The sequence below is a fragment of the Ranitomeya variabilis genome, chromosome 4 (assembly GCF_051348905.1).
Source record: "Ranitomeya variabilis isolate aRanVar5 chromosome 4, aRanVar5.hap1, whole genome shotgun sequence".
NCBI lineage: Eukaryota > Metazoa > Chordata > Amphibia > Anura > Dendrobatidae > Ranitomeya > Ranitomeya variabilis.
The window spans coordinates 636,045,112-636,071,331 of record NC_135235.1 but is presented as its reverse complement, the minus strand read 5'-3'; the positions used below and the strand labels follow the sequence as shown (position 1 = coordinate 636,071,331).

The 26,220-nt window shown below is 43.6% G+C and overlaps 1 protein-coding gene across 3 annotated transcripts in view; it reads right to left on the bottom strand.

The window, feature by feature from the left end:
• Positions 1-234: 234 nt before the first annotated feature.
• LOC143767217 (uncharacterized) overlaps positions 235-26,220 on the bottom strand; it is a 65,483-nt gene continuing 39,497 nt past the window's right edge. Inside the window, exons 11-12 of one of the 3 annotated variants that reach the window (XM_077255365.1) lie at positions 4,468-5,527; positions 235-2,131 (exon numbers count right to left, since the gene is read on the bottom strand). In XM_077255365.1, the coding sequence (XP_077111480.1) occupies positions 1,432-2,131; positions 4,468-5,527 (1,760 nt within the window). In that variant the 3' untranslated portion in view covers positions 235-1,431. Of the gene's footprint in view, positions 2,132-4,467; positions 5,528-16,429; positions 19,275-26,220 lie in introns of those variants that run through there. The other 2 variants (XM_077255367.1, XM_077255366.1) reach the window with 2 other exon arrangements.

Genomic DNA, 26,220 nt, shown 5'->3' with positions numbered 1-26,220 from the left:
GTTACTCTGCTTTTCTTATCCTTCTATTTTTTCCCCACTTCTGGTTTCAACTCCATTTCATGTTATGCCTCACTTCCGATTTTCACAAGATTTCTTTCTATGCTACAGTTCCTGTTCTAGAATATCGGCTCATTATGACCCGCAATAATCACTTCTATGGAGCATGATCCTCCTGGAGACTGATTTTCATCTACCTTCAATTTACTTCTCATATACTTTACAAACATATGGATTATAGGGAATGCTCATAACATGTTCTTTTAATGTAATATGTTTTAAAGCATACATCCTACATTATCATACATAAATGGACGCCATATACTTTTGATCACATAATTCTCTTTTTCATTTTTTTATTATGGCCAACAATCAACAGTTGCAAATCATGCAGCTGTGGCAAGGAAAACTAAATCTCCGAGCAGTCACAAATGTCCCTCTTATTGTATAAATAGTTTGCAAACAATGATCGATTCAATATCTAACTTTGAAATTGAGGAAGGTAACAATCCCAGTTGATGTGGTTGTTGCAGCTTGTTTCATTACCCATAGGATGGAGATGCGTTAGGTGTTGTGTTACTTTAGTCTCTGACCCATTCCTTTGCTTGGGTGGTAGGGGGCGCCATTTGCATCATCTGCCTAGAGCACCAAGATATCTTGTCCAGGTCCTGGCAGCACATAGGAACATGGCTAGCTTATTTTTTTATTATTAATATTGTGTCTGTGCACTTGTCTGCAAGGAGAGGAAGAACATTAAATTGCATTGGGGAGCACAGCGATGGTCTCATAGTTTACTGGACGGCACAGTGGAGAGCCCAATGGGGTCTCAAGGTAAATTGAGGCACACAGTGGGAGCATCATACTGTATTGGGTAGAGGATAGTTGCTTTTTACTGTATTGGAGACACTGAGGGAGCCTCTTACTGTATTGGAAGCACTCTAGGAGTACGATAATGTGTGAGGGGCACCCGAGGAAGGGAATCATACTATGATGTAGGGCGGACTATGATAAATAATTTTGTTTGCGGGTGAGAAGTTTGAAAGAGTTTCCAATTCAGACTTAATTTGGGACCCCATAATTGCTATGAACGCCCTTGATCACATCAAATTATAAGGTCACTCTATTAATTGGATGAGACAAGCTGATCATTGGACGAATACCTTAGCAGCTCATATATAGCATCTCTCCATTATCAGTTTCAAATAGGATGGAAAAAGCATCACTCGACAACCTTTTAAAGCTGCAGTTGTAATGTAAAAGTAAAATATATTACACATTGTAGATATGTAAGTCTATATGTGTATTATTTAGATACCAATTAGTTTTCAAAAACAAATGGTCAATGGCAAGTGTTTTTGCTTTCTTTTGGAGAATTGAATATGAATTGTATCTTTTTCTTTTACGTTTTGTCAATAAGACAAATAAAGAAAAAAGCTACTTTTTTGTGTGCATTTTCTGATGTGTAGCAAGATTTTTTTTCCAATTAAAACATTTCCCACAAATTGAACACGAAAATGGCTTCTCCGCTGTGTGAGCTCTCTGATGTATAACAAGTCTTGATTTAGTATCGTAACCTTTCCCACATTCTGAACATGAAAATGGTTTCTGACCTGTGTGAATTCTCAAATGCCTAATTAAAACGGATTTTCGTTTAAAAATTTTCCCACATTCGGAGCATGAAAACGTCTTGTTGTCTGAGTGACTTATCTGATGCTCAACAAGACTTGATTTCTGTGTAAAACATTTCCAACATTCTGAACACGAAAATGGTTTCTCCCCTGTGTGAGCTCTCTCATGTATAACAAGTCTCGATTTAGTATCGTAACTTTTCCCACATTCTGAACATGAAAATGGTTTCTGACCTGTGTGAATTCTGAAATGCCTAATTAAAACGGATTTTCGTTTAAAAAATTTACCACATTCGGAGCATGAAAACGTCTTGTTATCTGTGTGACTTATCTGATGTTTAACAAGACTTGATTTCTGTGTAAAACATTTCCCACATTCTGAACATGAAAATGGCTTCTCCCCTGTGTGAATTTTCTGATGTCTAATAAGAACATGTTTGTGGTTAAAACATTTCCCACATTGTGAACATGGAAAAGGCTTCTCTCCTGTGTGAATTTTCTGATGTCTGAGGCTGGGGTCACACATGGCGTAAGAAAATACGCCACGTATTATACGTCCGTACTACGGCCGTAATACGGAGAAATGTCCCCAAAATATTGATCCGTAGTCAGGGTGTTTCAGCGTATTTTGCGCATGGCATCCTCCGTATGTAATCCGTATGGCATCCGTACTGCGAGATTTTCGCGCAGGCTTGCAAAACCGACATCTAATGGATTTATGTGCTCAAATGTTAGGGAAAACATATATACAGTATATATATATATATATGTCATTGAGACACATATATATATATTCTGTATTTAGATTTCATTCAGCGCGATATCTGTGAACAGCCGCTAATTCAATTGCCGGCTTTTCATTTCTCCTGCACAAACCCGACAGGATATGAGACATGGTTTACATACAGTAAACCATCTCATATCCCCTTTTTTTTTGCATATTCCACATTACTAATGTTAGTAGTGTGTATGTGCAAAATTTCAGCGCTGTAGCTGCTGAAATAAAGGGTTAAATGGCGGAAAAAATTGGCGTGGGCTCCCGCGCAATTTTCTCCGCCAGAGTGGTAAAGCCAGTGACTGAGGGCAGATATTAATAGCCAGGAGAGGGTCCATGGTTATTGGCCCCCCCGTGGCTAAAAACATCTGCCCCCAGCCACCCCAGAAAAGGCACATCTGGAAGATGCGCCAATTCTGGCACTTGGCCACTCTCTTCCCACTCCCTGTAGCGGTGGGATATGGGGTAATGAAGGGTTAATGCCACCTTGCTATTGTAAGGTGACATTAAGCCAGATTAATAATGGAGAGGCGTCAATTATGACACCTATCCATTATTAATCCAATTGTAGGAAAGGGTTAAAAAACACACACACACATGATTACAAAGTAGTTTAATGAAATAAACACAGCGGTTGTTGTAATAATTTATTGTTCTCCCATTCCATTTCCAGGACCTCGCTTGGCAACATAATAAACGCACAAGATACATACCTTCTGCTGTCAGATCTCGTCCCACGAAGTAATCCATCTGAAGGGGTTAACTAATATTACAGGCAGGAGCCCTGCAAATGCAGCTGTGCTCCGTGCTTGTAATCCCCGGGGAATGAATGAAATGTAGGTCATTGACCTACATTTCCTTCAGTCGCGGTGATGCGCCCCCTGGTGGATGTCCTCATATGACCTGGAGCGTGGGAAAAAGTTCCCAGGCTGCAGTTCATGAGAACATCCAGCAGGGGCGCATCACCGCGACTGAAGGAAATGTAGGTCAATGACCTACATTTCATTCATTCGCTGGGGATTACAGGCAGGGAGCACAGCTGCATTTGCAGGGCTCCTGCCTGTAATATTAGTTAACCCCTTCAGATGGATTACTTCGTGGGACGAGATCTGACATCAGAAGGTATGTATCTTGTGCGTTTATTATGTTGCCAAGCGAGGTCCTGGAAATGGAATGGGAGAACAATAAATTATTACAACAACCGCTGTGTTTATTTCATTAAACTACTTTGTAATCATGTGTGTGTGTGTTTTTTAACCCTTTCCTACAATTGGATTAATAATGGATAGGTGTCATAATTGACGCCTCTCCATTATTAATCTGGCTTAATGTCACCTTACAATAGCAAGGTGGCATTAACCCTTCATTACCCCATATCCCACCGCTACAGGGAGTGGGAAGAGAGTGGCCAAGTGCCAGAATTGGCGCATCTTCCAGATGTGCCTTTTCTGGGGTGGCTGGGGGCAGATGTTTGTAGCCACGGGGGGGCCAATAACCATGGACCCTCTCTAGGCTATTAATATCTGCCCTCAGTCACTGGCTTTACCGCTCTGGCGGAGAAAATTGCGCGGGAGCCCACGCCAATTTTTTCCGCCATTTAACCCTTTATTTCAGCAGCTACAGCGCTGAAATTTTGCACATACACACTACTAACATTAGTAGTGTGGAATATGCAACAAAAAAGGGGATATGAGATGGTTTACTGTATGAAAACCATGTCTCATATCCTGTCGGGTTTGTGCAGGAGAAATGAAAAGCCGGCAATTGAATTACCGACTTTTCACTAACAGCGCTGCGTATTTCTCGCAAGTCACACTGCAGGTCCGTGTGGAATCCGTATTTTTCGTTCCCCCATAGACTTTCATTGGCGTATTATTTGCGCAGTACGCTGACAAACGCAGCATGCTGCGATTTTGTACGGCCGTAGAAAGCCGTATAATACTGAACCGTAATATACGGCTAATAGGAGCAGCCCCATTGAGAATAATTGTGCCGTATGTAATGCGAGTTTTACGGACGTAGTTTCTGCGCTCTTACGTCCGTAAAACTCGCATGTGTGACCCCAGCCTAATAAGAACATGTTTTTGGTTAAAACATTTCCTACATTCTGAACATGAAAATGGCTTCTCCTCTGTGTGAATTATCTGATGTCTATTAAGACGTGCTTTTTGGTTAAAACATTTCCCACATTCTGAGCATGAAAATGGCTTATCCCCTATGTGATTTCTCAGATGTCTAATTAAAGCGGATTTGTTTTTTAACAATTTCCCACATTCGTAGCATGGAAATGTCTTGTTGTCTGTGTGACTTAGCTGATGTATAACAAGACTTGTTTTATCTTTAAAACATTTCCCACATTCTGAACATGAAAATGGCTTATCTCGTGTGTGAATTTTATGATGTCTAATAAGATTTACTTTTTGGGTAAAACATTTCCCACATTCTGAGCAAGAAAATTTCGTATCCCCTCTGTGAGTTCTCTGATGTTTAGCAAGAGAATATTTTGAATAATAACAATTCCCACATTCTGAACATAAAAAAGGCTTCTCCCCTGTGTGAATTCTCTGATGTGTAACAAGACGTGTTTTCCAATTAAAACGTTTCCCACATTCTGAACATGAATATGGCTTCTCTCCCGTGTGAAGTCTATGATGTGCGACAAGATATGATTTAGTAGTGAAACATTTCCCACATTCTGAGCATGAGAATTGATTATCGCCTCGGTGAATTCTTTGATGTTTGTCAAGAGAATATTTCCAATAATAACATTTCCCACATTCTGAACATAAAAAAGGCTTTTCCCCTGTGTGAGTTCTCTGATGTGCAACAAGCCTTGATTTAGTATTGAAACATTTCTCACATTCTGAACATGGAAAGGTTTTCTTCCTTCTGTCAGCTATTTCATATTCAACATCCATTCTGTGACTTTTGTTTAGAATATTTGTTTTTGAAGAAGCAGAAAAAAGGGCCCGTTGATCAGGATCAGATGACAGATTTTTTCTGAGAAGGTCCTCGGGTGTATCTGATACAATGTCATGCTCCTCACAAGTATCTGATAAAATGTCAAGATTATATGCTGGAAAATCTGAAAATATCATACGTCCCTCTGCGCTCTTGGTGCAGTTATCTGCCAAAAATAAAAATGATTTTATTATTTTTCAGTAATAATGCACTGGAATTATATTACTACTAGATGGTGGCCCGATTCTAACGCATCAGGGATTCTAGAATATGCATGTCCACGTAGTATATTGCCCAGTCACGTAGTATATTTCACAGCCACGTAGTATATTGCACAGCCCACGTAGTATATTGCCCAGCCACGTAGTACACAGCACAGCCCACGTAGTATACAGCACAGCCCACGTAGTATATTGCCCAGCCACGTAGTATAGAGCACAGCCCACGTAGTATACATCACAGCCCACGTAGTATATTGCCCAGCCACATAGTATATTGCCCAGCCAAGTAGTATATTGCACAGCCCACGTAGTATACAGCACAGCCCATGTAGTATACAGCACAGCCCACATAGTATATTGCCCAGCCATGTAGTATATTGCCCAGCCAAGTAGTATATTGCACAGCCACGTAGTATATTGCACAGCCCATGTAGTATATTGCACAGCCCACGTACTATATTGCCCAGCCCACGTAGTATATTGCACAGCCCACGTAGTATATTGCCCAGCCACGTAGTATACAGCACAGCCCACGTAGTATATTGCCCAGCCACGTATATTGCACAGCCACGTAGTATATTGCAAAGCCCACGTAGTATATTGCCCAGTGACGTAGTATATTGCCCAGCCACGTAGAATACAGCACAGCCCACGTAGTATATTGCCCAGCCACGTAGTATATTGCCCAGTCACGTAATATATTGCCCAGTGATGTAGTATATTGCCCAGTCACGTAGTATATTGCCCAGTGATGTAGTATATTGCCCAGCCACGTAGTATATTGCCCAGCGACGGAGTATACAGCACAGAGCCACGTAGTATACAGTTAAAATAAAAAATAAACATATACTCACCCTCCGAAGGCCCGTTTAAGTCCTGACCTTGTGCGCGGTGCAGGCGTCAGATTCCAGTCCCAGGGTGTGATGACGTCGCGGTTACATGACCGTGACGTCATGGCAGGTCCTTCTCGCGCAGGACCTGTGATGACGTCGCGGTCACATGACTGTGACGACCGCAGGCGGCAGCTTCCGGTCCCAGGATGGTATGCCAGAAGGACCTTCCATGACGTCACGGTCATGTGACCGCAACGTGATCACAGGCCCTGCGAGAGGGACCTTCCATGATGTCACGGTCATGTGACAGCGACGTCATGGAAGGTCCTTCTGGCAGACCATCCATGGGACTGGAACGTGCCGCTTGCATGGACCGGCTGGAGCATCGCGAGGAGGGGGAAAGGCAGCGGAAGGTGAGTATATAATGATTTTTTATTTTTTTTAATTATTTTTAACATTAGATGTTTTTACTATTGACACTGCATAGGCTGCGTCAATAGTAAAAACTTGGTCACACAGGGTTAATAGCGACAGTAACGGAGTGCGTTACCCGCGGCATAACGCGGTCCGTTACCGCCAGCATTAACCCTGTGTGAGCTTTGACCGGAGGAGTGTATGCGGGCGCCGGGCACTGAGTGCGGGGAGTAAGGAGCGGCCATTTTCTTCCGGACTGTGCGCGTCGCTGATTGGTCGTGGGCGTTTTGCCACGACCAATCAGCGACTTGGATTCCATGACAGACAGGGGCCGCGCCAATGAATATCCGTGACAGACAGAAGGACAGACAGAAAGACGGAAGGGACCCTTAGACAATTATATAGATTTATATTATCATATACTTTACATTATTTCCATGCAAACTGTAATACAATTGAATTATTGACAGACTAAGACAATAAACCACAAAGAGGGACTCAGATTACAGTGTTTGGCCACCAGGTTATGTCCTTACAAATGTTCACTTCTATTATAGCCATCTTCTCGGTTCATGTTTCACCGTGTGTCATGAAATTGGTTCCAGTTAACATGTTCAGAGGAGACTCATAAAAAAGATCTGTGATCTGTTTTCCTAGGCGATTTAATCTCATACATACTCTGACAGATACAATCACTATAGCACAGAGCAAAGCACATTGGAGGAGACTGGTCAAGTACCCAAGTCATAGTGTCAGGACAAGCACTCCGCATCTCACCAATTTCTCAGTGAAACCACGAAGAGATCCCATCGCTGCCACTAATTTGTCAAGAACCAACACTACTAATCCCACAATTGCAATTGAAACTGATAAACGATGCAATGGCTACTATTGCAACTAGGCAGGTTATTGGGCTATACGTTTACTGCGAAAGAGTATATAGTACATACACCTTTATAATCAAAGGTATGTAGGCGTGAGGGGGTGTTATACACCCTATGAATCAGGCAATGTTGTGAAAGTCTCTGGGCATCACTCATTGATACTAGGGGCATTAACTATAAAATATCTACCCATATACCCTCACTAATATGGCCCACATCCTTAGTTTTGAGATTACTACTTCTTTCCTTAAGGATCTGTTCCATAAGGCACTTATAATAATAATAATAATAATTTTTATTTATATAGCGCCAACATAGTCCGCAGCGCTTTACAACTTATAGAGGGGACTTGTACAGACAATAGACATTACAGCATAACAGAAATCACAGTTCAAAACAGATACCAGGAGGAATGAGGGCCCTGCTCGCAAGCTTACAAACTATGAGGAAAAGGGGAGACACGAGAGGTGGATGGTAACAATTGCTTTACTTATTTGGACCAGCCATAGTGTAAGGCTCGGGTGTTCATGTAAATCTGCATGAGCCAGTTAACTGCCTAAGGGTACGTTCACACAGGACTTTTTTGCTGCTTTTTTTTGCTGCTTTTTTTTATGCTAATTTTCAGCTGCTTTTTACAGTACCAGTAAAGCCTATGAGATTTCAGAAATCTCATGCAGACACGTTGGTTTTTTGTTTGATCAGTTTTTTCTGCTTTGCTGCTTTTTTTGGACATAGGGCATGTCACTTCTTTCAGCGTTTTTGCTGCGTTTTTGCAGCGTTTTTTCACCCATTGACTTGAATGGGTGATGAAAAAAACGCTGCAAAAACGCTGAAAAAACGCATGTAGCATTATTTGCTGCGTTTTTTGTGCAGAAAATCATGGCCAGCAGGAAGGGATCTCACAGCCAAGAGCTTAGGGGTGTGGTTAGTGAGGTGTGAAGAGCCATTGTGAGCCATTGTGAGGTGTGAAGAGCCATTGTGAGGTGTCCTGTTTGTGATCTATTGTGAGGGAGTTCCTGGTAGTGAGGTGTGAAGAGCCATTTGTGAGCCATTGTGAGGTGTGAAGAGCCATTGTGAGGTGTCCTGATTGTGATCTATTGTGAGGGAGTTCCTGGTAGTGAGGTGTGAAGAGCCATTGTGAGGTGTGAAGAGCCATTGTGAGGTGTCCTGATTGTGATCTATTGTGAGGGAGTTCCTGGTAGTAAGGTGTGAAGAGCCATTGTGAGGTGTCCTAGCAGCTGAAAATTGGCATAAAAAAAGCAGCAAAAATCTGCAGCAAAAAAGTCCTGTGTGAACGTACCCAAAAAACGCACCAAAAACGCACCAAAAAAACGCACCTAAATTAGCATAAAAAAAAGCAGCAAAAAAGTCCTGTGTGAACGTACCCTAAGTGTGTAGCAGTACAGACACAGAGTGCTATTAACTGCATAAAGTGTATGAGAACATGATGCGAGGAACCTGATTGTTTTTTTTTTTTTTTTTTTTTTAATAGGCCACACAGGGATAGTTAGGTTAATGCATTGAGGCGGTAGGCCAATCTGAACAAATGAGTTTTTAGGGTATGCTTAAAACTGTGTGGATTGGGGATTAATCGTATTAACCTGGGTAGTGCATTCCAAAGAATCGGCGCAGCACGTGTAAAGTCTTGGAGACGGGAATGGGAGGTTCTGATTATTGAGGATGCTAACCTGAGGTCATTAGCGGAGCGGAGGGCACGGGAAGGGTGGTAGACTGAGACCAGAGAGGAGATGTAGGGTGGTGCTGAGCCATGGAGTGCTTTGTGGATGAGGGTAGTAGTTTTGTACTGGATTCTGGAGTGGATGGGTAGCCAGTGTAATGACTGGCACAAGGTAGAGGCATCGGTGTAACGGTTGGTGAGGAATATGATCCTGGCAGCAGCATTCAGGACAGATTGGAGCGGGGAGAGTTTGGTAAGAGGGAGGCCGATTAGTAGAGAGTTACAATAGTCCAGATGAGAATGAATAAGTGAGACAGTAAGAGTTTTTGCAGAGTCGAAAGTAAGAAAAGGGCGAATTCTAGAAATGTTTTTGAGATGCAGATAAGAAGAGCGAGCCAGTGATCGGATGTGGGGGGTGAATGAAAGCTCAAAATCAAGGATGACCCCAAGGCAGCGGGCATGTTGCTTGGGAGTAATGATTGAACCGCACACGGAGATGGCAATGTCAGGCAAAGGTAGGTTAGTAGAGGGAGAGAACACTAGGAGTTCAGTTTTTGACAGGTTCAGTTTCAGATAGAGGGAGGACATTATGTTAGAGACAGCGGTAAGACAATCACTGGTGTTTTCTAAGAAGGTCAGAGTGAAAGCAGGAGAAGAGGTGTATAATTGGGTGTCGTCAGCATAGAGATGGTACTGGAAACCAAATCTACTGATTGTTTGTCCAATAGGGGCAGTATACAAAGAGAAGAGGAGGGGCCTAGGACTGATCCTTGAGGAACCCCAACAGTAAGGGGAAGGTGAGAGGAGGAGGAACCAGCAAAACATACAGTGAATGATCGGTCAGAGAGATAGGAGAACCAAGAGAGAACGGTGTCCTTGATGCCGATGGAGTGGAGTATAGTGAGGAGGAGCTGATGATCCACAGTGTCGAATGATGCGGAAAGATCCAATAGAATTAGCATGGAGTAGTGACCATTAGATTTAGCTGTTAGTAGGTCATTGGAGACTTTAGTGAGGGCAGTTTCAGTAGAGTGTAAAGAGCGGAAGCCAGATTGAAGAGGGTCGAGAAGAGTTATCTGAAAGATAGCGGGTAAGACGGGAGTGGACCAGGCATTCCAGGAGTTTAGAGATGAAGGGAAGATTAGAGACAGGTCTATAATTAGCGACACAGTTTTGGTCGAGGGAGGGTTTTTTAAGTAATGGATGTATGATGGCTTGCTTAAATGAGGGAAAAATACCGGAAGTGAGGGAAAGGTTGAATATTTTTGTTATATGAGAGGTGACGGCCGGGGAAAGGGACTGGAGGAGATGTGACGGAATGGGGTCACTGGTGCAAGTGGTCAGGCGAGAAGATGCAAGGAGCCTGCTTACTTCTTCTTCAGTAACTGGTTCAAAGTCAGAGAGTGAACTAGATGCAGTGGGGGAGGGAGGACAGTGCCTGGTATGAAGAGATTGGGAGATGATTTCCTGTCGAATGTGGTCAATTTTTTCTTTGAAGTAATTGGCCAGATCGTCAGCGCGGAGATCTGTGGTTGGGGCCTGCTCTCTTGGGTTGAGTAGGGACTGGAAAGTGTCGAAGAAACGTTTAGGGTTATTGGACAGTGAGGTGATGAGGGTGTTTAAATAGGTTTGTTTGGAGAGGTGAAGGGCAGAGTTGTATGTTTTTAGCATGAACTTATAATGGATGAAATCTTCGGGTAGATTAATTTTCTCCAGACGTTCGGCGCACCTGGAGCACCGCTGCAGAAAACGTGTTTGCAGCGTGTGCCACGGTTGTCGCCGTCTGTGTCGAGTTGCTCTATGTATAGGAGGAGCAGCTTCATCCACTTGTAGTGAACTGAAATTACCCCTCTGGTCGATCCCTTCCCCACCACAGTGTCCAAGAAAGCCGCTTCCCTATTTTGAAAGAGGGAATTGTCTAGATTGCGGATGTGTAAGGCTAGGTTCACATTGCGTTAAGTACATTCTGTTAAACGCATGTACAGAAAAGAGCCAAATTTGTAGAAAATTTGGCTTCACGTTAACGCTTGTGTTAACGCACGTGACTGCGTTATGCCATTCTGAAGTCCATTCGTGAAGCATCCGTTTGTCTGCGTTTGGCACTGTCAAAGTTGTTTGTTCTCTTTTTTTCCTTTTGTCAGCGTCGGGTGTGGGTGCATACACATTCTCCATTTTGAAAGCATTGAGTGAACTTCTGCTAGCAAGATGTTTGTGTCTGAGCTCGTTACGATTTCGCTTGATGCGGTTGCGACTTCGGCAGAGAAAGCGTATTTCTCAAAGGAGATATTGGATCCATGAAGTGAATTTCTTACGGAATACATATGGTGCCTTTCACACCCTGTATGTTCAGCTTCATCCCTCCAAATTCCAAAGTTATCTACGGATGTCCATTGAGACCTTTGATTCCTGTCACATGACCACATGTACCACCCTCAAATGCAATTCAAACGTATGGTTTTATTTGGGAATTTCGCCTGATTTGCATCTGGCTGCGTTTGCAATAGCCTTCAATGGCAGAATTAATGCTTCCGTTAGTCTTGCGTTACCTTGACTGGACCCGAAAACGCTGCAAACCGCGTTCCAAGGTCCGTCATAAAAAAAGTAATGTGACAAACACATGCCAATTTTGGCATGCGTCACGATGCTTGAGACAATGCAAGTCTATGGGTGCGTTACAATGTCCGTTACATTGCGTTTTCACTACTTAAAAACGTGTCCGTTAGACGGACTCACCTAGCGCAATGTGAACCTAGCCTAAGCATGTCTTAACTGCAAATATTTGTAAAATCCTTTAGGCTGTGTGCACACGTTCAGGATTTTTCACTATAAAAATGTGATAAAACCGCGAAAAAACCCCACATACATTAAGCATCCTATTAGAATGCAATCCACAATTTTTGTGCACATGTTGTGTTTTTTTCCACGGCGGAATCACATTCCGGAAAAAAACGCAGCATGCTCATTCTTTGTGCGGAATAGCGGGGATTCCGCACACATAGGAATGCATTGATCCGCTTACTTTCTGCATGTGGCTATGCTCACCATGCGGGAAGTAATAGGATCGTGTGCGGTAGGTACCCAGGGTGGAGGAGAGAAGACTCTCCTCCAGGCCCTGGGAACCGTATAATCGTTAAAGAATTAAAATAAAAAATTGTGATATCCTCACCTTATGGCGTTCCCAGCAGCCGTCCCGCTCCTCACGATGCTCCCGTTCCCAATAATGCATTGCGAAAATGACCTGTGAGGACGTAGCGGTCTCACGAGACCGCACGTTCTGGGGTCATTGCTGCAATGCATTATTGGGACCGAAGCATTGCGAGGAGTGGGACAGCTGCCAGGGACGCCGGAAGGTGAGAAAAATCACGACTTTTTTTATATTATTTTTAACTTTCTATCTTTTTACTATTGATGCTGCATAGGCAGCATCAATAGTAAAAAGTTGGTCACACTTGTCAAACACTTATGTTTGACAAGCGTGACCAGCCTGTCAATCAGTTTTCCAAGTGATGCTACAGATCGCTTGGAAAACGCTAGCATTCAGCAAGCTAAAAACGCTTGCAAAACGCTAGTGTTTAGCGGGAATATGCATGCCAATTCCGCATGCAATATACTCGTGGCAGGAGTTGCGGAATTGCCGCGGAAAATCTGCAACATGTGCACTTAGCCTTACTTGGGATTCCCAGATCTTTCTGAAATTCCTGAAAGATCTTAAATATGTTGTCTTTAATGAGTTGTGTGATCCTGGTGAGCACCTTTTCCTGCCACTTCTCAAAACCTTTCGATTTACCAAACTATGGATAATCTGAGTTGCTCCGAATAGGCAAATATTTTAAGTATCCTGTTATGCCCACCGTCTCTTTATCTTTAGTCCATATTTTGTGTATCCCTCTAAGGGCTTGTGAACACGCTGCGGATTCCATTGCAGAATTTTCCGCAGCGGTTTTGATAAATGATAAATCCGCAGTGCAAAACCGCTGCGGTTTTTACTGCGGATTTATCACGGTTTCCGCTGCAGGTTTTCACCTGCCGTTTTCTATTGGAGCAGGTGTAAACCCGCAGTGGAATCCGCACAAAGAATTGACATGCTGCGCGTTTTTTTCTGCAGCATGTGCACTGTGGATTTAGTTTCCCATAGGTTTACATTGTACTGTAAACTCATGGGAAACCGCTGCGGACCCGCAGCTGCGGAAACGCTGCGGACCCGCAGCTGCGGAAACGCTGCGGATCCGCAGAAAAATCTGCAGCGTGTGCACATACCCTCATTGCTATACCCAAGTGATTATAATTTCAAAACACTACTCCCTCCAAAGCCTCCATCAAATTCCTTACGCCCAGCATGTGTCTAATCTTTCTAGAGGAGGAGGACGTACGCTCCTGGCTATTCCACCCCCTCAGATGCTGCCAATTGTGAGGAGCAAAAAATACATCAGGGGGTCTCGAACATCCAGACCGCATCCTCTTTAGGTCTCTGCAGGGTCACAAGTTTTATTCTTGGAGTGTTCATGTCCCAGATAATACGGGTTAGGGCTTGTTTCCACTTGCAAGAAACACGTCCGTGTCACGCATGTGAAAACCAAGCTCTGCCGCCGGCACTTTGGAGCGGAGCGTGCGGCTCCATGTGTTGCTATGTGGCCGCACACTCCGCTCTGGAGTGCCGGCGCCAGAGCTTGGTTTTCACATGCGAGACACGGACGTGTTTCTCGCAAGTGGAAACAAGCCCTTACTCTATAAAAAAAAATCATAGGGGAAGCACTGTTGCTGCATTGTGAAGTAAGTAAAGTAACTGGCATGAGGACCATTTTAATTATGTTGGCACTTCCTATCGCCGACAGAGGCAGTTTACACCAGGCTGTTATTTTAGTCTGAAATATAATCAAGATGGGATCAATATTTAAGGACTCATACTCTGAAGTATTATATCTAGATATTTAAATGAGTAAACCACCTTAACCCCCTCCTGACATTTGCAGTACATGGTGACCAGAAAAATGCCCACAGGAAAATTGCCCACATGAAAATTCCCCACAGGAAAAATTCCCCCCACGGAAAATTGCCAATTACAGCATCACAAAGTTTCAGATCTATGATATTTCAGGTGCAAGGTGTTCACATGTTATGTGAAAAGTGCCCACAGACATGAATACCCACAGGAAAACAGTAGAGTTATAGGTGAGATGCTCTGCAGAACAGAGAATAGCATAGAGCTATAGGCTAAATGCTCTGCAGGACAGGGGGATAGTATGCAGGTATGGGTACAGCCACACTAGCGCCATTTTCAGGGGTGGCAACCAAGCAAAAACACCGTTCAGATTGAGGAAACGCAGTCTGACTGCAACAGCCAATCACAGAGGCTCTCACAGAGTGTGCGCTTCTGTGATTGGCTGTTTGCCAGTCAATGCAGTGAATATGCATGAGGCTTAATGGGTGGGAGACTGGTAACCCTGATCTACCTTTTACAGCATTTATCTGTCTATTCTATTCAATATATCTATCCTATCTGTCTGTCTTCTCTTTTCGAACGTTATACAGCACTAGATGGAGGCCACATGCTATCGCATCGGGAGGGCGGTAATGTCCCGATGGGGGCAGGTTTCGCAGCATTGAGAATCTCTCTTCCCATGTGCTGACTTCTCCCGTCTGTGCTCTCTTCTTTGACCTGTCTACCCCATGTGCTATCCCTCTTGTCTGCTGTCTCTCTCCTTCCTGTGCTGTTCTCCCATGTGCTGTTCTGTTTGAGCTGTCTCCCCCCTGTGCTGTCTCTCTCACCCCTGTGCGCTTTCTCTCTACCCCATTTGCTGTCTTCTCTCATCATCTCTTCTTTGACCTGTGTACCCCATGTGCTCTCCCCCTTGTCTGCTCTCTCTCTCCACCACTATTTTACCTGACAAAATGAATCCTCTGTGATCCCCTGCTGTAATGTCAGTATTGTCTTTTGCTTCCTCCCCTGCCCAGGAGATGTGCTATGCTCCGTACACGGTCAGACACAGACAATTTTTAAAATGAACTTTCGTTCGTGGGAAAACCTCTTTAATGTGACCGGCTTCCTCTGACTGTAGATACGTCGCCCATCTGCCTCTGGGATCACCCTAATGATTCACTGCGCCTGCGCGGAATTCACGCAAGCGCAGTAAATCAGACCGCCAGCATCTTTGTGCAGACAGATAGCGGCGGTCACATTAAAACTGCGCATGCACTCCTCCTGTACAAAGATGGTGGCGGTCAGTGAATCATTCGTCTGATCCAGGCGGCGTTGTGTTCACGACGGTGTTCCGCTGGTGGTACCACACAAGAGGCTGCATACGGCTTATACAGTGTGTGTGTGTGGGTGCGTTGCGTACGGCGTATACAGTGTATGTTTTTGTGGTGCGACGGTGTTCTGCTGGTGGTACCGAGCAAGAAGCTGCGTATGGCATATACAGTGTGTGTGTGTGTGGGGGGTGCGTACGGTGTATACAGTGTGTGTGTGTTGCGTGTGGCATATACAGTGTGTGTGTGTGTGTGTGTGTGTGTGTGTGTGTGTGTGTGGTGCGTACGGCGTATACAGTGTGTTGCGTGTGGCATATACAGTGTGTGTGTGTGTGGTGCGACGGTGTTCCGCTGGTGATACCGCACAAGAGGCTGGTACCACCAGCAGTTTCTATATTGAGACACCCATCACTTGGGTGTCCCAATATGGAGGTTTTTGAACTTCCGCCGCTTGGAATTCTGAGATCCGGACACATCTGGACTAAACAGGATGTGAAAACATTACAAGGTAAGTATATATTAAGATGAGAAAGACCATGTTAAAAACGCATAGCACACAGACACCACACAGATGTCACACTGATGTTAGCCGAGAAAAAAAAGCAAAATCGCATCACACTCACATGACGATACGGAAAGCACTTGCGCGACTGTCATGCATTAAAATCGCTCCGATAACGCATACCCTAGTGTGCCTCTAGGTGAGATGCTCTGCCGGACAGGAGAATAGTATAGAGTTATAGGTGAGATGCTCTGCAGCACAGAAGAATGGCGGCAAAAATTGCCCACACAGAAAATTACCAACAAGTTTATTAAGAATAGTTTATTAATGAGGTCTAATAACAACAACTTCAATTTATTAAGCAATCATTGTACACCTGGAAATAATTCGCCACCTGGTGATAGTCCTGAACAGGAACAGTTTATTAAAGAGGTCTAATAACAATAACTCCGGTTTAGTAGACAATCACTGCATACCTGCAAAATAGCCATATTAACCCCTTCACCCCCGGAGCTTTTTCCGTTTTTCCATTTTCGTTTTTCGCTACCCTCCTTCCCAGAGCCATAACTTTTTTATTTTTCCGTCAATTTGGCCATGTGAGGGCTTATTTTTTGCGGGACGAGTTGTACTTTTGAACGACATCATTGGTTTTAGCATGTCGTGTACTAGAAAACGGGAAAAAAATTCCAAGTGCAGTGAAATTGCAAAAAAAGTGCAATCCCACACTTGTTTTTTGCTTGCCTATTTTGCTAGGTTCACTAAATGCTAAAACTGACCTGCCATTATGATTCTCCAGGTCACTACGAGTTTATAGACACCTAACATGACTAGGTTATTTTTCACCTAAGTGGTGAAAAAAAATTCCAAACTTTGCAAAAAACAAAACAAAACAAAATTGCGCCATTTTCCGATACTCGTAGCGTCTCCATTTTTCATGATCTGGGGTCAGGTGAGGGCTTATTTTTTGCGTGCCGAGCTGGCGTTTTTAATGATAGCATTTTGGTGTAGATACGTTCTTTTGATCGCCCGTTATTGCATTTTAATGCAATGTCGTGGCGACCAAAAAAACGTAAATCTGGCGTTTCGAATTTTTTTCTCATTACGCCATTTAGCGATCAGGTTAATGCTTTTTTTTTATTGATAGATCGGGCGATTCTGAACGCGGCGATACCAAATATGTGTAGGTTGGGTTTTTTTTTTATTGATTTATTTTGATTGGGGCGAAAGGGGGGTGATTTAAACTTTTATATTTTTTTTATTTTTTTCACATTTTTAAAAACTTTTTTTTTTTACTTTTGCCATGCTTCTATAGCCTCCATGGGAGGCTAGAAGCAGGCACAGCCCGATCGGCTCTGCTATGCAGCAGTGATCATAAGATCGCTGCTACACAGCAGATTTGCAGGTGTGCTGTGAGCGCCGACCACAGGGTGGCGCTCACAGCCACCGGCAATCAGTAACCATAGAGGTCTCAAGGACCTCTATGGTTACAATGGAGGAGCATCGCAGACCCCCGATCATGTGACGGGGGTCGGCGATGCGCTCATATCCGGCCGCACGGCCGGATGCGGTAGTTAAATGCCGCTGTCTGCGTTTGACAGCGGCATTTAACTAGTTAATAGTGGCGGGTGATCGCGATTTCACCCGCCGCTATTGCGCGCACATGTCAGCTGTAAAAAACCGCTGACATGTCGCGACTTTGATGTGCGCTCACCGCCGGAGCGCACATCAAAGCGGGGGTCCCGACATGTGACGTACTATACCGTCACAGGTCGGGAAGGGGTTAATGCAAATTAGCTATTCTCCTTAAGTACTTTAGTTTATCTTCAATCTGGGGGTAGTCCTGTACAGAAGTTGCCACCATATGATACAGCGCCTCATACTTCCTCTTTTTTATCTCAAGGCAACCCGCCTGTGCATTAGCCAGTGTTAATTTGTGGCAAGCCAGGTCCTTCTGCAATCCATCAAAGAGAAACCACAAGCTGGGATGACTGCAGTGGAACATGGAATTAAGTGCATTGTGAAATCCCTCACAACAGTTAGTGGTTTTTGGTGACTGTTCCAGGGCTGCATCATGATGATTCCATATTCTTATAGGAAACTGAGGATCTCTACCAGCTGCACCCTCAATATATGTAGAAAAAAAGTATGTGAGCACCTCATTATAGCATTCTTCATCTGGGAATGTGGCAGCAAGCTTATCAAAAACACATCTCACATCTTCAATTGGCACAAAGGCTAATGCAGCAAGAGACTTCAGTGTAATTTTTATGTTGATATTAGATTCATATTCTGTTTTCAAACCAACATTTTTTATTTTTCTAATGAGACTCTGACAAAGATGAAAATAACACCCTTTAACATCAGCATGTGGAAAGGCAATCCTTACTGCAGTCATACAAGCCTTCTCAAAATCCACTAAAACCTTTTGAGGTGCCAGATTTGGAATCAATAGCTTCATTATTTCAAACATTCTCTTATACGTGTTCATGTCCTTTCTTTGTAGTAAAATGTACAAACATGGCGGATATGAGTTACCCACCTTGGCATGCCAAGTGTACAGTTGGTAAAACAGATTGGGCACTTTAGCAAAGGTGCCATCTCCATAGATTGTATCTTTGTTCAGTTCAAGCATAAGATCTCTATCTCCTAAAACCAGAATTCTGTTTTGATCTTCCTTTCCTGAATCATGAAGTATCAGTTGACTATACTTTTCCGGAATGCAAAAATGTATAGTTTTTGGGTTAGGCAAATTACCATCTGTTCTATGATAGACCAGACTTCTCGCAAGAGATGATTGTCTTGGCATATGGGCCAATACATCATTACTCAATACAGACAACACCTTTCCCATCACGTTGCGAGGAGTAGCACTTACTGCTCTCATGTCTTCTCTCATTTTGCTTCTGGCAATGTTTGCTTCTGCTTTTTGAGGGCAGGAGTCATGACAATGTTCTGTTGGTTCTTGGACTACGTTGCCATCTTTTGTTTTGAGAATTGAATGGCACTTTGAAGAGCGGTACAGTCGGCATCTCCAAGTCACCACTGCTTTGATAGTACGAAATGCAAGATATTCAAACCCCAAGTAAATCATAACTTTGTTGTTTCTCTGGCTTTTTGAAAACTCCATTGTTAGCACTACAAGAAGAAATAGAATACTTTAGATGAACTCAAAATACACTTTTATTGAAAATAAATTAACAAATGTGGGGATAGATAAGACTATTGGTTCACCAATACAAAAAAACACAGATGTGTAACGACTGTGGTCGCAGGCATCAAGTCCACAACCAGGCAAGGGGGTACAGGTGCCTGCTTCTGCTGGATCTGCGTCTTCACTGAAGATGCAGATCCAGATGACATGCATCATGTTGCAGAGACCCGTGGGGTCCCTGCACTGCGATACATGCTGCCGGCGTGTTGGCTGTGAGCTGACATCAGAGGTGCAGCCACAGGGAGCGGTGCATGAAATGGCGCACTCCGATGTCAGCTGCCGGGCTGTGCGGTGGCTACAAAAGACACTGGGCGACGTGGGAGCAGAGGAAAGTGAGTAGAATGTTACTGACACATACACTAGGATTGGGAACCATGTAAATCAGGATAGGGAAGCCCAGAAGGCACAGCAGAAAGGTGAGATTCTGTCACTTGTACCACTTTGTGTTCTTGCTGAGAATGTATGATATGCTTTTGCAGTGGAGTCCGATGGGCCCCAGTGCGAAATTTGGCCTGGTTGTGGACTTGATGCCTGCGACCAGTCGTTACACTTATGTTTTTTTGCCCTGCAGAGCATCTCACCTATAATTCTATATTATTCTCCTGTCCTGCAGAGCATCTCACCTATAATTCTATATTATGCTCCTGTCCTGCAGAGCATCTCACCTATAATTCGATATCATTCTCCTGATCTGCAGAGCATCTCACCTATAATTCTATATTATTCTCCTGCCCTGCAGAGCATCTCACCTATAATTCTATATTCTCCTGTCCTGCAGAGCATCTCACCTATAATTCTATATTATTCTCCTACCCTGCAGAGTATCTCACCTATAATTCTATATTATTCTCCTGTTCTGCAGAGCCTCACCTATAATTCTATATTATTCTCCTGCCCTGCAGAGCATCTCACCTATAACTTTATACTATTCTCCTGCCCGGCAGAGCATCTCACCTATAACTACACTATTCTCCTGCCCAGCAGAGCATCTCTCCTATAACTCTATACTATTCTCCTGCCCAGCAGAGCATCTCACATATACCTGCATACTATCCCCCTGTCCTGCAGAGCATTTAGCCTATAGCTCTATGCTATTCTCTGTCCTGCAGAGCATCTCACCTATAACTCTCTACTGTTTTCCTGTGGGTATTCATGTCTGTGGGCACTTTTCACATATCATGTGAACACCTTGCACCTCAAATATCATAGATCTGAAACTTTGTGATGCTGTAATTGGCAATTTTCAGTGTGGGGAATTTTCCGTGTGGGGAATTTTCCTGTGGGCATTTTTCCGGTCACCCTCAAAAACACCTTCAGGATCTCCCAGCCCACAGGTAATGAGGCTGATGACCTATTGACCTCAAGGAACTCTTTCAATAATGTTGAAATGTTATTACCTGGCGGCAGGATGTTCAGCTAAAAATGGTTAAGGGTATGTGCACACGCTGCGGATTTTGCTGCGTTTCCGCAGCTACGGGTCCGCAGCGGTTTCCCATGAGTTTACAGTACAATGTAAACCTATGGGAAACAAAATCTGCAGTGCACATGCTGCGGAAAAAAACGTGCAGAAACGCAGCGGTTTATATTCTGCAGCATGTCTATTCTTTGTGCGGATTCTGCTGCGGGTTTACACCTGCTCCAATAGAAAACTGCAGGTGAAAACCCGCAGAGGAAACCGCGATAAACCCGCAGTAAAAATCGCAGCGGTTTTGCATTGCGGATTTATCAAATCAAATCCGCTGCAGAAAATTCCACAATGGAATCCGCAGCGTGTGCACAAGTCCTAAACCTCCACGACCGGCCCAATAAGCATCCATGATCAGAGGGGATCATCTCCACCAGTAGCGGTGAATGATCCAAAAGTCCCCAAGGCAGGTATTCTATTTTACCTATTATTTTTGCTACCGAGGTATTGCCTACTATAATATCTACACGAGAACGTGAACCGTGTAAAGCAGAGTAGCAAGAAAATATTTTATTCTTAGGGTGCCTTGCTCACCAAATATCTGTTAGCAGCACTTGCACAAGTACTTTTATAAAAAGGGAGTCCTCCCATTTCGTGATCCAACTACATTCCCTCAAAATCTATCTAGCGTATTATGTACTGTTTTGTTAAAAATCGCCCACTTCAATAGGGGGCATCCAGGATTTCTGCCGGCAAATTATAATACATTTTGGAGAACTGACCCTGTTCAGAGTGGGGGAATATTGATTGCAGTAATGGTAATTAAAGTATTGAATAGCTTCCCTAATAAACATATATCATACCTCTGTATCCACTTCTTTATCAATGCATTGAAATTAAAATTTGGAGATTGCTGAGTGATAACTTCCTCCTGGGCAGGTTTAAAGGGAACCAGTCACCCCCAAAATCGAAGGTGAGGTAAGCCAACCAGCATCCGTAATGCTGTAAATAAGCCTCCAATGTATCCTAAAAGATGAGAAAAAGAGGTTAGATTACACTCACCCAGGGACGGTCCCGGTCCGGTCCAATGGGTGTCGTGGTCCGGCGCCTCCTATCTTCATCAGATGACGTCCTCTTGTCTTCACGCTGTGGCTCCGGCGCATGCGTACTTTGTCTGCCTGTTGAGGGCACAGCAAAGTACTGCAGTGCGCAGGCGCCGGGCCTCTCTGACCTTTCCCGGCGCCTGCACACTGCAGTACTTTGCTCTGCCCTCAACAGGGCAGACAAAATACGCCTGCGCCGGAGCGTTAAGACAAGAAGAGGACATCATCGTAAGAAGATGGGAGGCCCCAAAACGGACCGCGACGCCCATTGGATCGGACCGCCCACCCAGGTGAGTATAATCTAACCTCGTTTTCTCATCTTTTAGGATACATCGGGGGCTTATCTACAGCATTCCAGCTGTAGATAAGCCCTTGATGCTGGTGAGCTTAGCTCACCTTCGATTTTGGGGGTGACAGGTTCCCTTTAAGCTAACAAGTTTGTGTTCTGTGCTGTTGCACTAGTCTCCTTAAGAGATATTATTGAAGGCTGATATTTTTTAACACTGTCAAAGAACTGCCGTCACTTTACTAGCATCATTCATTCCAAGATACTATATTGATTTTCCTAGCCTAGACATCTCTCTAACCACAGCAATATATAGCAGTAGTGTGATGAAAACAAACTCCATCCATCTTCTTTGAACCTGAGCATTAATAATCCGAGAGCCTGTGCTACCTCATCTAAACCTAAACAGAAGCCCAAATTTAGCTGTAACAACTTAACCCCAGGAAATGTACACCAACAACTGCTCCCAAAGGGACTAGGCTCTAATACATATCCATAGATGTGACATGCAGCCATACGGGGAAGGGGGGAGAATTTTAAAACCCAAGTAAATAACATATAGCTTCTTAAGAATCAAATGTCTTCCATAGAGACTATACTCCTGGCCGAAGAAATTCATTTTCTCTGTCAGCATAGCTAACCGGCCTCAGCAATGTCAACCCTTTTAGCTTGCACTTTCTTCTCATTTTGATCCAGCCACAGGAGAGCGTCCTTAGGTGAATCAAAGAAGAATGTGGAGTTCATGGCTGCAATTCTTAAGCGAGCTGGATACAGCAACCAGTCGTCAATGAATTCAGTAGCTCTTAGTGATGAGCGAGTATACTTGTTGCTCGGGTTTAACCGAGCACACTCGGGTGATCTCTGGAGTATTTTTAAGTGTTCGGAGATTTAGTTTTTGTCACCTCAGCTGAATGCTTTACGGCTACTAGCCAGGCTGAGTTCATGTGGGGGTTGCCTGGTTGCTAGGGAATTCCCACATGTGTTCAGCCTGTCTAGCAGCTGTAAATCTTTCAGCCGAGGTAAAACAAAATCTCCGAGCACTCACAAATACTCGGAGATCACCAGAGCGTGCTTGGGAAAACCCGAGCAATGAGTATAGTCGTTCCTCACTAGTAGCTCTAGCTCCTTCAGTTTTCTTAGGGTCTCCTACAATGTGCATATTATTCTTACGGAGATGATTCTCAATATCACCCTGTTTAAGCCGCACTACCTCCAGAAGTTATCCATGCTGACACACAACCCTTCTCATGGGGACTAAAGTGTCTTCTGTTTCATTAACCCTTTCCTCCAGAGCCATCGTTCTTTCTGAGATATTGCACATTTCCTTTTTAATTTCACAAGCACAAGTGATAGGAAGGTGCCACATCCTTTAATAGTGTATAATGTCCTTAAGTGTGGGTTCACTGTCCACATTCTTTTGCAAGGGAATCATGAGAAGTTTCCTGACTTTTTTTATTCAGCCTATTCTCCGGCTAGGGTTAATGCCGATCAAGATCCAGCAGACGGTAAAAAGGGATTTGGGTCTGGGCATATCCCACTAGTTACCTCTCTACCCATGCACTCTTTCTCTGCCCTTGCAAACCTCTCAAGCTGGGCTTCAGCTTCTCTCTGCCGGTCCCCAGAGAGACTTGTTCTTCCTGCCGCACACGTCGGCGCCATCTTGTGCCTCCCGCTATGACCCTTTAGCCGTTTTTCCTCTCTTCATGTCGGGTGCCAGTCTGCCAGAGAGCCCTCACGTCGTGCTGGATGTGTTCAGGTGAGTATACCCAACTCCTGGTCTGTTACTCCAGTCATTTTAGGATTTTACAAGGATCACCACACGGAGCTTGTGTGAAGTGCGTTTTCTCACATTCCTCTCCAGCTCCGGCCCCCCATAACTCACGTGCTTAGTGAAAGGAAGTCCACTGTGTGTTTGTGTGTATAATATAATATATATATATATATATATATATATATATATATATATATATATATATATATATATATATACACACACATATACATATACATATATACATACACACACACGAGGGGTGATGCAAAAGTAATGATAATCGGTTATTTCTATTGCACACAGAAATTAAAATAAAATGTTTTCTTCTCTCTTAGGTACCCACTAGTCCAGGAAAAAAAAAAAAAAAAATCACGATTCCTGGGAGCTACATTCATTTGAATATGAACTGCCGAGGAGTGAACATCAAAATGGAAAAAAACGAGCTCAGAGCTGTCAAATACCTCTGCTTGAAAAAAAATGACTACCAAAGACATACACAGCGACTTGGTGGAAACATTGGGGGACTCTTCTCCATATTCCACAGTTGCACGCTTGCCCAATGAATTTAAGCTGGGAAGAACATCGACGGAAGATGAACATCGTGAAGGATGCCCATCCACGTCCCTCAATGAAGAAAACGTGAAAAAAGTTGAAGAAGTTGTATTGGCAGATTGAAGAGTGACTATCAGGCATGTAGCTGAGCTCACAGGGATCTCATATGGCAGTATTCAAAGAATCCTTGCAAAAGAATTGCATATGAGAAGGGTCTCCGCGTGTTGGGTGCCAAAAAATGTTAACCGACGAGCAAAAGAAGAAACGAGTTGACATTTCAATAGCAAATCTCGAAAAGTTCCAAGCAGACAAGGAACATTTTTTGTCACGTTTTTTGACCATGGACGAGACCTGGATCCACCACTTTGATCCCGAAACTAAACAACAATCGATGACATGTAAACGAGCCGACGCCGAAAAAATTCAAAGTGTCAAGCTCAGCAGGGAAGGTTATGGCGTCTGTTTTTTGGGACGCTGAAGGAATTATTATGGTGGACTATTGGGAGAAGGGAGCCACTATTAAGGGCTCCTACTACGCAGAACAAATAAGAAGATTGCGGAAGGCTATCAAGCAGAAAAGCCACGGCAAACTGCGAGCTGGAGTGCTGTTTCACCAAGATAACGCACCGGCTCACAAAGCTGCAGTTGCCATGGCTACCATTCAAGAAGCGGGCTTTGAATTGGTGGAACACCCCCCCTATTCGCCAGATCTAGTCCCCAGTGACTTCTCTTTCCTCGGCTCAAGGAACACCTCCTGGGCAAGAAATTTGACGACAATAGCGACGTGATAACCGCTGTTGGGGATTTTTTTTGAGGGTCAAGAACAAAAAATTTTTTCGAAGGGAATTCTAAGTTTAGAAAAGAGATGGACTAAATATATAGACTTGTTAGGAGACTATGTAGAAAAATATATATATTTTTTTACTATATTCATTGTGTTTAGTATTGATACTCATTACTTTTTGATCGCCCCTCGCGCGCGTGTGTGTGTATATATACATACATACATACATACTCACACATATATACATACATACACACACACACAAACGCCTTTTCTAAAAGGCCACAGCATCATTAAGCAAGAGTAACTACTAACCAAGTAATACCATGAAGGCCAAGAAGATCTCCAAATAAGTTAGGGACAAAGCTTTTGAGAAGTACATGTCCGTGTTGGGTTATAAAAAAAAATCCCAATCTCTGATGATCCCCTGGAGCACCATCAAATCCACTGTCATCAAATGGAAAGAACATGGCAACGCTACCTGCCATTCGAGGGCCGCCCACCAAAACTCTCAACCCAGGAAAGGAGAGCATTAATCAGAGAGGCCACACAGAACAAGGCAAAGAAAATCCTGAAATAGCTGCAGAGTTCCCGAGCAGAGACTGGAATATCTGTCGATACGACCACAATAATCCATACACTTCATAGAGGTGGACTTTATGGAAGAGTGGGCAGAAAAAAGCCTTCATTTACACACAAAAATTGTAAGGCTCATTTTGAGTTTACTAAAAGACATATGGGAGACTCCCCAAATGTATTGAGGAAGGTGCTGTGGTCAATTGAGACCAAAATTAAACATTTTGGCCTAAACGACTCACCGGACCATAAGACGCATTTAGGTATTAAGAGGATGAAATTAGAAAAAAAAAATTGAAGCCAAAAATTAAGTAAATTCTGTAATTATTATCCCCTATCCTGGTATATATGGTCCCCTCATCCCTATACTTTTATTCATGGCTCCCTCAT